The following is a 17,203-nucleotide window of genomic DNA, read 5'->3' as shown; positions in this document are numbered from 1 at the left end:
TGAGTGAAAATGCACACTGCTCCTCTCACTTAGTCACAGTGCTGTCCTCTTAACACTCATCTCATTTGCTAGGCTTTTACGGCATGTGAAACCTGTGGTATAGAAAATGGTTTGAAATCCCAGTGCCGTGACAACACAAGTGCTTTCACATCTAACCTGTTTGGACTGGTTAAAACCGAACAAACCTAGGTCCGTTTGCCTGGTTGGTACAGTTCATTTGGGCTGGTGTGAAAGCTGTCAATTGAATTCTGTGTGTGGACCAAACAACCAGACCAGAGAATGCCTGAAAAGCGTGTTTCAAACGGACTCTGGCAAGGTTGGTCTGTGGTGTTAAGGCAAATGACAGCAGATGTGATTATGTAGCATGATTTCAAAATATAAACTACTATTAAATCCATCTGCTGATTGTGAAATCTCTTCAGAAAGCAATCTTATAATTGAGCTGTATAAGATCAGCTGTACTGTATATAACTTGGTGACCATGTCAGCATGATGTTTTTCCTGACTATAAGGCAAAAGCTTTTATACCTGCCCTGCTTGTAGCTGACTCTGAGTACTTTGTTAGTTCGTTAAGTCCATAAAAAATATGTGACAGCAATCCCACAGTAACAAGCTGCATATTTTTACCATACACTTCCTTTTCATCCTGTCTCTACCTGTTTGTCATTATACAATGTTAATGTTTATTTAGTGTTTATTAATTATTGTTAATTAGTCTGTCAGTCACTAGGATTTGATTTCGTCATGTGGGTCCGGATGATGCAGTATAACTTGCTACGTCTCTGGGTATGTTTGTAGGAACTGGACCTGAATTAAAATGCAGCTATGTTTCTCTTTTTTTTCCCCAAATGAACCAAACTACAGGTGTGAAAGCACCCTCATGTAGCACAGAGATAAGTGGGGTTGTGGTTGTTGACCAGAGGCCTGAGTGTGTGTCCTGTCTCCTACCAGCAGTTAACTTTTTAAAAATCTTTCCTTAAAAAGCTGGAGTTGCCTAATACTGCAGATGTTTTCTGAATGATTAACTAAAGAAACACTGGTTCTGATGTTCACAAAACATTCTCATTGAACATAATTCAATGTTTTTCCACATTGTCCAGTATTAACTTTCCTTTGCACCAGTGTTTTGTTAAAATGATATAGAACTACAAAACTTTATCTGCTTTTTGTATTCTGCTACTTATTATTTATGACTCATCTAATATAAACATTAACTGTCTTTAATCAGGGATTACCTGGACCTAAAGGAATAAAAGGAGAACCTTTGTATGGCATTGCCCTTCCAGGGCGTCCAGTAAGTTCCTCTAGTCTGGAGAGGCTCTGATAATGATGGACCAGGCTCCACCGGTGTCAGAACTCATTTCTGTATAATCAGTTTCATAATTATTTGCAGTTTATATTGTCTGTAGATACTCTCAAGTCCAGTGTTTATCATTCTCATCTATGTTTTGTTTTATCTTACAGGGGGACCCTGGTAGAGATGGACAGCCTGGTCCACCTGTATGTGTTCTTTTTTTCTCTTGACAGTAAAGCAGTAATCCTCAGTAATATTCAGCTAATAGATGAAGCAGGAATTGAATGCTTTATGTCTTACACTGTGCGTGTAGTTAAGTCTCTACCATCTTGTATTTTTTTTTAACTTAGGGAGGACAAGGAAACCCTGGGCCTAAAGGCTACGCTGGCCCTCCTGGCCCTCCTGGACTCGAGGTGAAAAAGTCTTCACATTTGTATATAAGTCTTTGTAATCAAGACCATGATATTACTGCACATTACAAGAACAATTGTGGTGAAGATCTATGTGTGTGACTCCATTTAGGGCTTTGAAGGGCCTAGAGGTGCGAGAGGACCACCAGTGAGTCACAAACTTTACCAGAGCATGCTGTAACAAAAATACTTCCATGCATACACGCACACAGACACCCACACACACATTAAAACTTACTGAACTTTTGGTTGTTGTGTAGGGCGACCCTGGAGGATCACTGGCAGGCGCTAAAGGTGACAATGTAAGAAACCATTTTGGCCTTTAACAGCTGTGCACTGAGGGTTTGTACGGTCTGTGCATTTCAGCGAACGTCCTCACCCCTTTAATTCCATATTCCAGGGTGAGCAAGGCCCACCTGGCCCTCAAGGACCAGAAGAAGTCATCGAGTTTCCACCAGAGTTTCTTCCACCCAAAGGTTACAAGGTAAGGGCAAAAAGCTCTCACTTGTATTTATGCGAGAATACTAATTGATGTCTACGGCATTGACCTGGATAAAGACATATATTCATTTTTCTTTATCTTCTTTCCTGCTTTTCAGGGAGACTGGGGTCCTCCTGGTCAATGTGGACAAAAGGGTGTAAGGGTGAGTGTCAAACAGTATGTTAGCATACAGGTATGTCTGAGAGGATGAGAAAGGTGTTTTACTTGCATTTTCTTCCTTGTCAGGGTGGTAGAGGAGACTACTTCATACAAGCAGCTAAAGGAGACAGAGGAATGCCTGGTTCTCCTGGACAGAGAGTAGGTGACTTAAATTAGACTGCAGCATGCTTGTATACAAACGTATGCATACAGACGTACAATAGTCACCCCATTGTTTCCATCCCTAGGGTCCTCCAGGACTTCCTGGTAGAGATGGATTGCCAGGATCTGAGGTACACTTGTAACACGACGTCTAAGCCTTGCTGTAGCTTGTGTTATTATGCATAGGCAGTTTTTGAGGTTAACAATTTAAATCACAGCTTAAAACCCATCTGTTCAGACTTGCCTATCCGGTTTAATTTTCTGTCATGTATTTTATCTATTTTTAATGTTGTATTATTGGTATTTTTGTATGTTTTTATTGTAAGGTGTCCTTGGGTGCTCAGAAAGGCGCCAACAAATAAAATTTATTATTATTATTATTATTATTATTATTATTATTAAATACAGGGATGTATTTTCAGAGTCCACGTGGAGAGAAAGGATTCCCAGGTCTCATTGGAAGAATTGGACCAAAGGTGAGCTTGAAACAGATTGTGCATCACAGAATTATAAAGCTTGTGTCAGATGCAAACAGAAGCCAGTGTTCTGTAAAAACGCTTTGGTTTGAGCTTATTGTAATTCAAGTGGACTGAGAGAACACTAGACTTCACCTTCTCTTGGATCTGTTTTCAGGCTTTAGAGAATATGGCCTGTGACGGGAGACTTTGTCCAATCACAGGTCATTTCAAAGACTGTGAGTTCATCTTGGCTGTTCTGTAAATGCAGATTCATGTGCACGTCCCTTTGGTGAAAGCCTGGTACAATTAGCATAGAGTCCTGCAGAGAAAGTTGCGTCTCAGGCATTTGTCAACAACTGCCTACACTGCAAAGCAACCCAAACAAGGAAGATGAACTTAACTAAATGCGAGTCTAAAAGCCTTAGCCTTCTGCTGACCAGAGCTAAATGTCCATGGCTGTGCCTTCAAGTTCATCTTTATGTAGCTTATCTTAGCTAGAGCCTCAAATCAAAGTGTGTCCTTCACCTCACTCCCCAACACTACAGCCCACCTCACTGTGAGGAGAGCTGGCAGCAGCTCCAAAGACGGACCCCCAGACAGTGGCCACGGCAACACAAATCCAGTTTGTACTGGCTGATTTGGAGACCCAAGGTCCATCTCCCGAGCTGCTGCCAGCTCTTATCCTAGGGAAGCAGTCCTTGGCGGCAGGGAGCGAGGCAAAAGGATTGCTTGATCGTTAACGTTTGCTTGCTTATTCTTGTCTTATTTGTGGTGAGATAAACAGAGAGAGTGGGTCAAGGAGTGTCTGGGTGAATGAGCTGTGTGCAACTCTACAATGAAATAAGACAAAATAAATGAATGTCTGGGAAACATCGGGTTAATGTATGAAGCACGTGCATATGCACATGGTTGTCTGGCGGCAAGGGCTTAGGACAGAGAAGGGAGAGATGATTTTCTTTTTGCCTTCTCCAGAATTCCGCCTACTCTAGCTGCGAGAGACATGCTATTGATGACATGAATCTATATCCTGCAGCAGTGTAGATGCTTGCTGACATATTTGGGATACCTTTGTTCCATTTCCAATCAGAGGTGTACTTCAAATATGTCAACAAGGTAAAGAGAAACTATGTTGTCTGCTGCCCTCTGGTGGTGGCTCAGTGGCATTTTCACATTAACTGGATAACACCAGTCATCTTTGATCACTCCTTTCATATTTAGAAATATTATGTACATCAGTGGCATTTTCTGTCTATGACTATGGTTTCCATCTCTGTCTTTGCCTCAAACAGGGTTACCAAGGAGATCCAGGTCCCCCAGGTCCCCTGCTCTTTTACAATGGAAGTGATGCCAGAGGTGAGGCCTCAGTAGTAGCTACACTCTACTCACTGGTTGAGTTAAGTGTGACCACTAGCAGCACTATCCTAGTATAATTTTTTTTTTATAATATGATAATGAAATCATATCTTTATTTAAAAGTTTATAGTTTACAACCTTAGTCTCACTGTTTTGACTCTAAGTTAGTAAATAATCAGAGTTAAGCTGACTTTTTCATGGGTCTATGTCTATATGATGGTTCAGGTGTTAAAGGTGACCGTGGGTATCCTGGCCCAGCTGGACCCCCCGGTGACCCTGGGTATATGGGCATGCATGGACCTCCTGGTCCACCAGGGTTAACAATACCAGGTCAGACTGTGTCTCTGGTCTCTAACTTTCAGGTTACTTGTTATTTGATGTACTGTATATGACTGAGTCTATCCCTCATTCTGATCAGGATTTGACCTACAGTTAGGAACTCAGTCAGTTAGTCGGTTTTGATCGGACCTTATCTGAAATTTCATACTGTCTCTCACACCTTCCCAGAAGTGCCAGGGCGTCCTGGTCCCCAAGGGCACCCCGGTCCCAAGGGATACAAGGGTGAACCAGGAGGCAATGACATTGTTGAAAATCCATTTCTGGGACCAAAGGGAACCAAAGGACTCCGGGGACCTAAAGGTGTCACAGGGCCCCCAGGTCCTCCAGGTATATAAGTGCTTCCCTCATATTTAATACAAAAGAGTGTCCTCTATGTCTTAATTAATCTTACAAATGTGATTTTATTATTTAAATAATTGTGAGCTAATCATATCTTTGTGCATGTTCATTTGAGTGTATACTTACCTTCTGGCTTGTGTGTGTGTGTGTGTTTGTGTGTGTGTGTGTGTGTGTGTGTGTGGTATACTTGATGTGATCGGATCAGGATGTGGAGGTGAGTTCTCAGTTACTTCTGATGGAAAAAATGTTCGCTAGTTCATGCATTCAGAGTCCTCACTAAAGTTTTAAAGTTATGTTGATGAATAGTTGTGGCTGGTTGATCCACAGATTACTATTGTGAGCCTGGTGACCCAGGGGAACCTGGTTACCCAGGACCTAAAGGACCTCGTGGAAACAAAGGGCTCAGAGGAATTAAAGGTGATCTATGACTGTTTTGATACTACTTGGTGCTGGGTTATTCTGGTTGATACCTTATCGAGTACTAATACCCAGCCCTAATTTTTGTCATCGGTGTCTCCAACAGGTTGTCCAGGGGATTGTAACTGTAGGTCTGGTGGGGGGAGGGAAGGGCCACCTGGTCCACCTGGTTATCCAGGACCTCCAGGGTTACCTGGAACTCAAGGACTTAAAGGAGACCCAGGGCTGAGAGGCAATGACGGTTCAAGAGGACCACAAGTAAGGATGACTGGACCCAAACTTACTTATAATTAAATGCCATTTTCTGACATGTATACAAGTGTGTTCTTTGTTATAGCCACAGAAACATAGTGTTGTATTGATTCTGACTTTGTGTTTTCTTGCAGGGCTTTCAGGGAGCTCCTGGTATAAAAGGACAAAAGGGACAAAAAGGTCACGCTTTTGTGGTAGATTTTAAAGGTGAGCACCACATCAAAACTGCACTATACATAGCGTTATTACACAAGCAAAGTGTACAGGTATTTTAAATGCTTGGAAACATCTACAGAGGACGGGAGACTTATGAGTCAGGAGTCAAGATGTATTCATTGGTTTGTGTTCACAAAGGTGATCACAGTGCATTGTATTCTGAACAGTCTGTTCAGTACAACAGTCGTCTGAAATAAAAATTATGTGCCTGTTTGTTTTTGTCATTGAAAGGTGCCAAGGGTAACAGAGGAGTCCCTGGACATCAGGGTCCTCCTGGAGCAACAGGTGCGCCAGGACTGGATGGCTCCCCTGGTCCCCCAGGGGACCGTGGAACACCAGTGAGAGCATACATTTCCCATTTTCAGTACTGTGAATGTAATATATCAAACAGAAAACATGCTCCACTTTGCTACATTCTGTTGGGTTCTACAGTTATGGTATCAGGTAACATGTTTGCAGGGTGCTGGATATGCAGGATTACGTGGTCCCAAAGGTTACCCTGGTGCTGCTGGACCCAAAGGGTATCCAGGGCCTGCTGGCTCTCCAGGTCCTGGTCTCCCAGGGCCTAAGGGCCTATCTGGACCTAAAGGTCATCCGGGACATCCTGGCCTACCAGGAATTCCTGGACGACAAGGCCCTCCAGGTCAGAGTCTGGGTTAAATTCTGAGATTCTCAGTTAGTGTTAATACACTGCATTAAGCCAGGTATCATGAGCTCAAAAAGTATGTTGTATTTTGGTCACCAGGTGAGTCATGCTGTCATGAAGATGGGATTGGATTACCTGGTCCTAAGGGTGAACCAGGTTCACCAGGTAAGTCTTCCAGGTGTTTCACATAATATCTTAAATAAACTGCATCCAAGCACTGTAAAAAAATTACACCTGTTAGTCAATGATGATTACTAAAGTGGTTGTTGGCAATAAAACTGCCAGAAAAAAATGTAAGCTTTGTACATTTCTGCAAACAATGGATATGTTACATTTGTACATTATTTTGTAGTGGATACGTTGAAAGTTTGTATTTCTTAACAATGCCGTGGTGAAGGTGTGGTTATACTGAGGCACAGGAAACATATTATTATGGTTAGGAAAAGATCATGTTTTGGCTTAAACACCCACGTGTGGTGGCACAAAAGCCACTGAAAAGGAGGAACGGGTTGGTGAAAATACCCAGGTTTGTTAGCTTGAACCTTGCTGGGAAATGCTGCGATTTGTTGGTAAAAACACCCAGGTTTGACTTCAAACACTCGTGGAAACGCCATAAAGGGTCGCCAAAAAACAACCGGTGTTATTGTTTATTGGTCTCAAACACTGGTCTGCAGTGGTCTGCTTCTTAGGAGGTGTCTCGCCTATAGGTGCCACACCATCCATAATCCCCTCCATCTCCAGATGACAAAATCAACTCATAAACTACATCACTTAAGAAATGTTGATATGATACATATGAAACGATCAAATGTAACATATTTGTGGTTTGCAGAAACATACAATGCAATTTTCCTCTGGCGACTGGGCTGTTGTTGGACAATCCATGCATACTGATCTGACTTTTCTAAAGTTCAGAGAAAAGTTGCTCAAAAGCCACGTGTGATGAAAGAAATGTGATCCATGACCAAGTTAACTTTAAGTTTTCTTTGGCTCCTTGTAGGGGTTCCAGGTGACCCAGGAAGAGATGGTCCTCTGGGAAATCCAGGATACCCAGGCCCGAAAGGCATGAAAGGAGATGACAGTGAAACTGGAGGGATGGGACCTCCGGGTAACCTTTCTAAAATATTGTCAAATTAAATTTACACACAAGATGAGAAGATATTTCTTCATTTGGGAACGCAGGTTCAAGCTTGTTGATCATCAAGAATCAGCACTGCAGGAAAGAAGGGCTGTTTAAACGCTTATACTGTAGGTCTCTCTTATTTGTAAAAGGACCTCTAGGTTTAAATGGGGATCCTGGTGACCCTGGTCCCAGTGGAATTCGCCTGGATGGCTTTCCAGGCTCTCCTGGATTGCAAGGACCACAAGGCAGGAAGGGTGACCCCGGAGATGTCCGCTTTCCCAAACGTGGCCCTACTGGCCCACCTGGCCGCCCTGGGGCTGTAGGGACAAAGGGACGCCATGGCATTCCCGGAATACCAGGATCTCCAGGTAAGTTTGATTTACATTTATGTGAACATGAACAAACCACTGAACTCAGTTAATGTGGTCTATATCTCAGATTTACTTGATTTACAGAGTACTTCCCATTCTTTATTTTATATTGGAATTGATTGGCCATAACAGGCGCACAAGGTCAACCTGGACGACCAGGTTGGAAAGGACAGACAGGAGACAATGGTGACCCTGGGGCCACAGGTCCCCCAGGCCCACCCTGCACTGTGTGTGATCTGACTGGATCTCCAGGCCCTCCTGGACCTCCAGGAAACCCTGGACGGAGGGGAGTACCAGGTGAGCACACAGCAGCATCAAGCAAAATTATGGATGTCTTGCTGTCACTCTGAATGTTCATCTGAATGTCTTTTTAAAATGTTGAGATTAATTCCAGAGTGTGAATATTTTTTTGTGAAGTCACCATCTAACCATCCATGAACATATTTCTTGCACTGAATTTTAAAAATGTTGCACAGGCTACCTTGGCCAGAAGGGTTATAAAGGAGATATAGGTCCTCCTGGTCATGGACAAAAGGGCCCACAAGGTTACCCTGGCCCTCCCGCTTTGCCAGGCCTAGCTGGACCCAGGGGCACCACTGGCCCCCCAGGAGATCCTGGGATCGATGGCAGGCCAGGACAGAAAGGTGAACCACTGGCCTGTCTGGATAAGAAACTTTTGTGAAAAGCATTATGTCTTTACCTCATCATTTAAAATCTTGGTATAAAATTTGACAGGTGCTTCCAGTCAGTTACACTGCATTGCCACACTAGGAGCTAGTTGCCAGTCAGCATGCTTTTATAAACATCTCCCCAAATCCCCACAAAAAAGCCTACACTGAAATCTAGTCTATGTTTTATCAACAATGCTTTATATCTGTTAACTAGCCTGCCCTGTCTGAAATGAGATTTTCCATCCAATTCATCAAGGTGAAAGGGGTTACCCAGGCAGGGCTGGGGCCACAGGATTACCAGGTCCTCCTGGACCTCCAGGAAAAAGAGGTAATCAAGGAGAGAGGGGCTTTGATGGTCAGCCAGGTGACCCCGGACTCCCAGGACAGCCTGGCAATAAAGGTAAGTCTTTGTTTACATAACATGAGCCCTATATGACAACCTATACCACATGGTCTATAGTGAGAGTGTCATCTCCCATTCCCTTTAAAAGCCAGGTGTCCCTGCACCTGGCACACGGCTAGATATCGTGAATTTCCCAAATTGGAGAAGTGAGCGATTGTATGCTGACAGTAATGCAGAACTAAAATTTTAGCTTCTGAAATAATAAATGAAGTTATGAGCTCTTCTTGTATAAACGTGCACAGTGTCCCTCTTAATAGGGAGTTGGACAGTAGCCCCGCAACTCTGTTCTGCTCTCTGCTATGTTCACATTTTAGAGAATTTGATTCATATTTTACTCATTAATGATGTATTATTTTACCCTGACCCTCACCTGCAACCCATCTGCGTGTCCCTGTGTATCTAACAAGCAGACTGTGCATGCACTGTGAACCCGCCTATGTAAGCACATCTTACTGTCTGAATGATGTGCCCTTTAAATAGCAGGAAAGCACTGCCATTCTGACTATGGACCAGGTTTTTGTTGGTCAATGGCACAATTAATCTCTGCTGCCATATAATAGCAATATGTCAACAATGCACCTCATCCTAAGACTTACACACCCATGGGTGTACAGAAGGGTGCAATTTGGGTACATTTGCTACTTACACAGTATGGCTGGCAGTGAAAATGACAACCAAATCGGTCTGAAATTAGCAATGAGAGTTGCTTTGTGCGAGGTGTAAGATAGGGTCCCATGTGTCTGATAGCTATACTCAGTCATGTCAGTTGCAGTGGCCTAATGTTTTTTAATAATTAACAACCAGAATATTATCAAATCATTAAAGATGTCTCAGGGCATGTATCTGTAATCATCAGTCAGATTCAGATATGTAACTAGCACAGCAATGTAGTGAATGTACCTTGGCTGTATACAGCTACAACATTAAGGAAATGAGAAAGCTGGAAAGATGAGCCAACATGATTTATTTCAGTTATTAAGTTGTACTTTCGGTGTACTTTATGAATCAGACTGGTAAGAATATCATCTCAACTCTGTGGTCCATCCAGGTGTACGTGGTCCACCAGGATTACCAGGACCATCAAGGCTCGTGAATATAACAAAAGGCCCACAGGGACTTAGAGGAAGGAAGGGGGAATTGGGGCCACCAGGACCTGCAGGCAATGGAGCTGTCACTTAACTTATACATTGTCTATAAACAAGACGATTTCACTCCTAACACTACAAAACAGTATATGACTACATTATTATTTTGTTTTGTCACCTATAGGCTTAAAGGGCCCAAGGGGAGTGCCAGGTGACTCAGGACCTGATGGATGGCCGGGTTCGCCAGGGTTTAAAGGCAGCACTGGTGCTCCAGGCAGAGCAGGAATACCAGGAACTCCTGGGTACTCTGGAATCAAAGGTTTCCCTGGTCCAAGGGGAAATCCTGGAAATTCTGGAGATCCGGTACACGATGAATCTAATTTATTGTCTTCATAAATTTAGAGACAGCTTTGTGTCTGTGCTCAGTTTTTTTAATATCTGTCCAGAAGATACTCATACTGTACACAGTGAAAAATGGCTGCTACTTGATTTACATTCTGTGCCAGCAGCATGTAATTTCTGATGATCCCAGTCTATAGTGCACAACCATTTTGTGTTCAGACACTTTTGAGGGCTGTGGCATGGATTAAGATTGAGGCTAGTCCCAGACTGCTTATGTTTTTATCTACATGTATACGTTAGTGGCTTTACGGTACATTATTTATTGTATGTCAACTTCAGGAGTGATGGTAAACAGACTAAATGTGTTCATGTTGGTTAAAGGGAGATCAAGGGCCTCAAGGACATTTGGGTATCCCAGGGCTACCAGGATTTCCAGGAGCCAAGGGTGAGTCAGAAGCGAGACAACACATTTATACAACAGGATGTGAATCCACAGCAGACTGGGTCATTTACAATTTTGTCTGGTTCATCAAAAACAATGTGATATATTTTTATAATAAATGCAAATGCAGTTAAGTAAAAAACAATAAAGCCAAATAAAATCTCTCAGTGTTTCATATCTGTTTCATTCAGTTGGACTGAACCTAATGAAAGCTGTCCACATCTGTTCCAGGTGAGCCAGGACTGTCTTATGGACAACCTGGTCCACGTGGACCCAAAGGATTGCCAGGGGAGGATGGTCCTCATGGTGAGTTGACAGAAGACCTACTAACAGATGACTTCAAAAGATGATAAGGGACTCATATTCTTTTTAGTTAAACTTGTGTGGAAGGACAAGTGAATGTATCACTGTAAATAAATTTATATCCTCAAAATAATTCCCTCGAGCACCCAGAGGAAGTCCAGGAGATCCAGGGGACCCAGGATTCCAGGGAAGAGCAGGACAGCCTGGACGACCAGGCATTGTTGGGGAACCAGGACAACTAGGAAGACCAGGTGATTTCTATTTAAGATTTGAATCAGAGACCTAATGTGCTGCACCAATAATTTAAAGTGGATAAATGAAGGAATGCTATTGTGTGTGTGTGTAAAGTGTAAGTGTAAGAACAGTGAGCCAGTTACTAAGATATTTTTCCACACAATATAAAGCTTACTTGTATGTAGATGCAAATGCACATATTCTGTCATTCACTGTAGGCTTGGGTGGTGTCTATTTTTTCAGACCTTCCTTAAATTTCAGTAGGGGTCTATGGTATATGATGGTATTTGTGTGCTGCACTGTCTTGCCCTGTTAACTCATTGTGTAACATACTTCATTGAAACTCACCAAAATGGTCTTAGTTAGTGTTGTTAGTCATCTACTGAGATTGTCCAGTATTCCATCAATCACCAACTCTGGTTTGGTGAAAATAATCCCGTCATTCACTGTGTTAGATTTGACAATGTGCTGTTATTGCTGGTGGTCTCTCTCAACTGTCCCTGGCCAGCTGTTTACAGTCCTGTAACATTATCCCTACCACAGTCGCCATGTTTCTCAGCTTAGCTACCTGTTCCACCAGTGGACACTGACCTCTGGTGGCACGTGACGTCTACTACATACAATACGTCCTCAATACAGCATCTCCACATGAGTTTAATAGAAAGATAAGCATCTGTATTTTTCACAAAATCATACTGTCTGGATTTCTAAATACTGTTGTATACCGTAATAACATGATACTGACCAGGCGTAATTCAGTGGCGATAAACCAGCTCCAATTTTCCACGATCTTCAAATTTAGAAATTTAGCCAATTAAACTACTACTACTCCCTTATATTTTACACTTGTGTTTATTCCCGTAAGTCATTTAAATCTTGTGCTTTATGTTAAAATGATTGGGCTCTTTTACGTGTATCTCCACAGGCTACTCAGGACCTCGTGGCCCATCAGGTCGTCCAGGTCCTACAGGTCTTCCAGGTGATCATGGAGGTCAGGGACCACCAGGCCCACCTGGCCCTGATGGGCCCCAAGGTACTTATATAAAATCAGTTGTTTCTCCCATCATTGGATAGGCAAGGTACAGGCATTGTGAGTGTCTGCTGTTCTATCTGTGTTGCTTTTTATTGGCTATCACTTGGTTTGAATTCTGTGTCAAAGGGGTTCTATGATGTGTCTGCCAATAACCTGACATTATTCTCATGCTGTGCTGTGATTTCATGTAAGGGCCCCCTGGACCACCAGGTTTGGATGGACTGGATGGACTTAGAGGTCCAAAAGGGATAAAAGGAGCAAAGGGTAAGAGGGAGATTTATCAACACGGTTTAGCAGTCTTTGTCTTGACTTTGTTTGTCTTTTATGGTGTCTGTTGATAGAAAACTTTTGGTCATAGTATATAGCACAAATTGCGTAAAACAGAAATGTTCAAGTGTAGTTTGAGCTAGTAAATTGTTTGTCATAATATTTTACTATTGACACTTAAATGTACCCATTTTTCACTTGAAGGCATGGATCACCCTGGCCCATCAGGACCAGATGGTTTTCCTGGAGCCAAAGGTATTAAGGGCCAGCAAGGGCCTCCAGGAGCCTTTTTACCAGGGCCCAAAGGCCAGAGGGGTCCACCTGGCTACACAGGTATCATATCTGTTGTTACCAATAGTGCACGTCCTGCATATTGAGCATAACTTTAGTTCAGGCACGACACAATGTCAAGCTCAGCTCACATCCCAGCTACATCAGCTGACCTCAAACAGCACAATCAACTGATGGAGCAGCTGATTGATGGAAGGGAGTCAGCTGATAGATCACATGATTCCTTTCTATGCAACCAATTGGCGAATCTCATTCAGGGCGCCCTATTTAAACTGCTCTGGCCTGCCTACTGTTGCTACTTCCTCTGCAAGCCACTTTGCAACCTGCCTCCACCCCAGCTACTCCTTTTCATGCTGCGTCTGACTTATCAATGTCATTTCTGTTTGTCATTGATGCTGCTCTGTTCTGTTCCCGGGGGGTCTTTGCTGCTGCTCTCCCTGCCTTAGACTTTCAATGTAGGTGCATGGAAGGGCAGGGAGGTTTGCTCTCTCTGCCTTAAAGGGCCAGTGTGTAAAATGGGTTGAAAACCGTTGGAAACAGTGACATCAGTGGTCAAATTCTAGATTGCAGGGCTCACTCGCTCACCCCTCCCGTCGGGTAAATGACGGTGGCCTCGTAGGGACAAAAAGCCTTGCACACGAGTTTTTCAGGAGTAGGTTTATCTAGCGATGAGGTGAATGTTTATTTAGAAATCTAAACCATGTTACGATATTGTAATGAATCCCTCATGAGCAGGAGACCAGAGGAGCGTTCGGGAAAAAGGCCAGTTTATTTGAGCACTCCAGAAACTCCGGTAACACTCCACTCCGTCCCAAACTCTGACTCTTCTGGCGTAACAGACACACTTCTAACTTTACACACATACTCGTTTACAATACTAAGTGGGGACCCCCCTCCCCTCTCTGCTCAACCAATCTCCAGCCCGCACACTGACTGACAGCGTAGCCGGTAAACAGTGCTCAGCTGTTTATTTAGCCTAGCAATATCTCCGGACTATAGTAGCTGCAATGGACGACTTTGAACGCGATTTTGAAGAGTTTCTTGTAGCGGACACAGACCCAGAGCCATACCTGTTTGAGCCGGAGCATACAGATGAGGAACTCCATGTGTTGGATGCTGAGCGGGTGAGAAGAGAGGCTGAATGCACAGAATGTGATTCTGTGCTACTGCTACCATCGTTGGGGAGATATATCATCAGGAGGAAAAGCGCCGCAGAGAGTGCATCACAAGGAGTGAAGTTGCGTCTTCTTTTCCTCGCAGATGACGGTTCGGGTTCATTCTCTCCTGTTGCGTGGTAAGTGTGGTCCATTCGCAAACTTTATAACTAAAAAAACTTTTCGCTACTCTCTATCGAAGAACTACTAACACTCTCTGCTGTTTCCTCCTCCTCCTCCTTCCTTTCGCTGTCTTCGTTGGTTTATTTATACACGTGAAACGCGTTCTCTGGCTGGCTGGATTGTCCACTCGGTCTGCCGTACATACATGGCGGCGCAAGATGGCGATCTCTCTAAAGCAAGGCCCTTACTATATATATATATATATATATAAAAGCATAATTATAAGGCTACGAAAACCAAACAAATTTTATTTTATAGCGATCATACACTTGTATAAACATATTAGTGGGTAGAAGATTCAGATTCAGATTCAGATTGACAATAAACCATGCCAAATATTACACACTGGCCCTTTAAGGCTTTCCTTGTGCGTGGAAGGGCGGAGGGGTGTGTTCTCTTCGCCCTTCTATACTGTCTATAAAGGTTGGGAAGAAATGAACTGTTGAAGTCAAACATTTTAAGTTATTGTTTCCTCACAATACCCCAGTGTAAGTCCAATAAGAAAAAAACTGATGATTTTTTTTACCGTGCAATAGTCTGTTACAGTCAATTAGACTGTACTGTGTTTTTGTTGGCATTTTATTGCCATTTCTTTACTATTTTTCTCTTTCCTCCCAGTGGGGTTGCTGTTCTGTTCTTCTATACAGCTTTTGTATAATGTATTTATCTTCTTGTATTTCTTACCTCAGGTTTTCCAGGTATTCCAGGGGAACCTGGTAACCCTGGCATAGAATGCTACACACCTTTGCCAGGACCCCACGGAGATTTAGGATATGATGGACCTCCAGGGCCCCCAGGTTTGTGTGTTTGTATTTGTGTTTATCCATTTGCCTATGTTTGTCTCCATCTTGGTGTGGCCACATTCAGGGATGAACACTGTGTCAATGTTCATGTTCAGTTGTGGGTATGTGTGCCTTTTTATCTATCTGTCAACAACTGGGAGTTTGTGTTGGGTTTTAGGTCCTCCTGGGGAGCCGGGCCTTCCAGGCAGCAGCATTTTTTCCAAAGGAGACCCAGGCCCTTATGGCCTCACAGGGTTACCAGGCCGTAAAGGAGATAGGGGTCTCCCAGGGCCTGCAGGGTCTCAGGGCTACCCGGGACTTACAGGACAGAAAGGTACGTTGCGGTGCAAGACTGCTGCTGTCAGTATTTACAGTGATGCTCTCCACTTCCATGCAGTCTAAGGGTTGCTGCACTTTGACAGGTGAGAGAGGTCCTGATGGTTCTATAGGTCCTCCTGGACCCAAAGGTCAGACTGGGGTCCCTGGGCCTTGGGGCCACAAGGGAGTAACTGGCTCAACTGGAGAGGCAGGTGAGCGGAACTGTAGCTAAGAGATATGCCCATAGCTCTATGCCAACACACACACACACACACACACACACACTCACAGTATGACTTAACATTTGTCTGTTTCTGTTTCTGTTAGTAAAGAATTAATTCTCATTTATTCAACACGACTGACATGCTGTGTTACAACAGTATATCTGGTAGTCATTGTATTATTGTTTTTTACAGGTCCCAAAGGTGCTCCTGGTGACTTTATTAGGGAACGTCCAGGGAATGCTCCCCCAGGACTCCGAGGACCTGCTGGTGACCCAGGACCTCCGGGATACCCTGGTGATGCAGGTCCTCCCGGGACTCCAGGACGTAAAGGTAAGAGATTATTAAATACTCTCTGAGTATGTGTGTACACATTCTGGTCCGTGCCTGAATAAATCTGTGTTGTGTGTCTTCATCCTCAGTCGTCTGTATGTATAATTGTCCTTATCTGTGTATTTGTGTCTGTGTTTTCAGGCCAGAAGGGTGCCATAGGGTACGTGGGCCTCCCTGGCAAATCAGGTCCTGCTGGTCTTGACGGTCCTGTCGGAGACCAAGGAGAAGTTGGTCAGCGAGGATTTACTGGACCTCAAGGTCAATAATCTGACGCAGTCATGTGGCATGCTGTTTGGCACGTTGGAGACGGGCCCTAGAGTTACTCAGTTTATGTAGAAGGGTCTGGATGAAACTTTTGGTCTTTCACTCAAGGCTACAAATTAAACTGTCGTCTGCATCCAATACCCAATTTCAACTCATCCTCACTCTTGTGCTCCCTCCATGTCACCCTGTCGCTAACTGTTCAACCCCTCCATTCTTCAGGTGTCGCAGGTCCACCCGGTGATATGGGTGCACCAGGCTACGGGGGAGCATCAAGGTCAGGCTTCCTTTTGGTTCTCCACAGCCAGTCAGTTCAGGTGCCACAGTGCCCTGGAGGCAGCAGTCAGCTTTGGGTGGGCTACAGTCTGGTCTACTTGGAGGGACAAGAGAAGGCTCACACTCAAGATCTGGGTAAGGATCTGTACAAAGTGGTACTTTAATTGGAAATTATTTTATGCATCAGTCTGTGAGTTTATAGGGTTTATTCTTCTTTTACTCTCTCTCTCTCTCTGTTCTTTTATCTCTTCTTCCTCTAGGCCAGGCTGGCTCCTGCCTCCCTGTTTTCTCCACCATGCCTTTCTCCTACTGCAACAAAGCTGCCTGTCACTACTCCAGTCGCAACGACAAATCCTATTGGCTCTCCACCACCGCTCCCATACCCATGATGCCACTTTTTGGCCAGGCAATTAGGACCCACATCAGCCGCTGTGTGGTGTGTGAGACAGGTGCGCCTGCAGTGGCTTTTCACAGCCAAGATCACACAGTCCTTGCATGCCCACCTGGCTGGAGGAGCCTGTGGACGGGCTACTCTTTCCTTCTGGTGAGTGTGATAAAAAGCTTAAGTGTGTCTGTGAGACAAA

The 17,203-nt window shown here is 43.9% G+C and overlaps 1 protein-coding gene across 1 annotated transcript in view; it reads left to right on the top strand.

Moving 5' to 3' along the window:
* LOC117272345 (uncharacterized) overlaps window positions 1–17,203 on the top strand; it is a 30,163-nt gene that overhangs the window by 9,452 nt on the left and 3,508 nt on the right. The window contains exons 8-46 of the mRNA XM_078172857.1: window positions 1,229–1,294; window positions 1,465–1,500; window positions 1,645–1,707; window positions 1,817–1,852; window positions 1,965–2,006; window positions 2,105–2,188; window positions 2,304–2,348; window positions 2,432–2,503; window positions 2,593–2,637; window positions 2,929–2,982; window positions 4,254–4,317; window positions 4,543–4,647; window positions 4,825–4,983; window positions 5,323–5,412; window positions 5,519–5,670; window positions 5,799–5,871; window positions 6,112–6,218; window positions 6,340–6,523; window positions 6,626–6,691; window positions 7,527–7,634; window positions 7,799–8,017; window positions 8,153–8,317; window positions 8,497–8,664; window positions 8,948–9,091; window positions 10,143–10,253; window positions 10,352–10,542; window positions 10,903–10,966; window positions 11,195–11,269; window positions 11,410–11,517; window positions 12,426–12,533; window positions 12,726–12,797; window positions 13,005–13,133; window positions 15,118–15,225; window positions 15,389–15,544; window positions 15,633–15,740; window positions 15,945–16,082; window positions 16,224–16,340; window positions 16,566–16,754; window positions 16,880–17,163. Of these exons, the coding sequence (XP_078028983.1) occupies window positions 1,229–1,294; window positions 1,465–1,500; window positions 1,645–1,707; window positions 1,817–1,852; window positions 1,965–2,006; window positions 2,105–2,188; window positions 2,304–2,348; window positions 2,432–2,503; window positions 2,593–2,637; window positions 2,929–2,982; window positions 4,254–4,317; window positions 4,543–4,647; window positions 4,825–4,983; window positions 5,323–5,412; window positions 5,519–5,670; window positions 5,799–5,871; window positions 6,112–6,218; window positions 6,340–6,523; window positions 6,626–6,691; window positions 7,527–7,634; window positions 7,799–8,017; window positions 8,153–8,317; window positions 8,497–8,664; window positions 8,948–9,091; window positions 10,143–10,253; window positions 10,352–10,542; window positions 10,903–10,966; window positions 11,195–11,269; window positions 11,410–11,517; window positions 12,426–12,533; window positions 12,726–12,797; window positions 13,005–13,133; window positions 15,118–15,225; window positions 15,389–15,544; window positions 15,633–15,740; window positions 15,945–16,082; window positions 16,224–16,340; window positions 16,566–16,754; window positions 16,880–17,163 (4,305 nt within the window). The remainder of the gene's footprint in view (window positions 1–1,228; window positions 1,295–1,464; window positions 1,501–1,644; window positions 1,708–1,816; window positions 1,853–1,964; window positions 2,007–2,104; window positions 2,189–2,303; window positions 2,349–2,431; window positions 2,504–2,592; window positions 2,638–2,928; window positions 2,983–4,253; window positions 4,318–4,542; window positions 4,648–4,824; window positions 4,984–5,322; window positions 5,413–5,518; window positions 5,671–5,798; window positions 5,872–6,111; window positions 6,219–6,339; window positions 6,524–6,625; window positions 6,692–7,526; window positions 7,635–7,798; window positions 8,018–8,152; window positions 8,318–8,496; window positions 8,665–8,947; window positions 9,092–10,142; window positions 10,254–10,351; window positions 10,543–10,902; window positions 10,967–11,194; window positions 11,270–11,409; window positions 11,518–12,425; window positions 12,534–12,725; window positions 12,798–13,004; window positions 13,134–15,117; window positions 15,226–15,388; window positions 15,545–15,632; window positions 15,741–15,944; window positions 16,083–16,223; window positions 16,341–16,565; window positions 16,755–16,879; window positions 17,164–17,203) is intronic.

The sequence above is a fragment of the Epinephelus lanceolatus genome, chromosome 12 (assembly GCF_041903045.1).
Source record: "Epinephelus lanceolatus isolate andai-2023 chromosome 12, ASM4190304v1, whole genome shotgun sequence".
NCBI lineage: Eukaryota > Metazoa > Chordata > Actinopteri > Perciformes > Serranidae > Epinephelus > Epinephelus lanceolatus.
The sequence above is the reverse complement of the archived record's forward strand: the minus strand, read 5'-3'. Positions and strand labels throughout refer to the sequence as shown.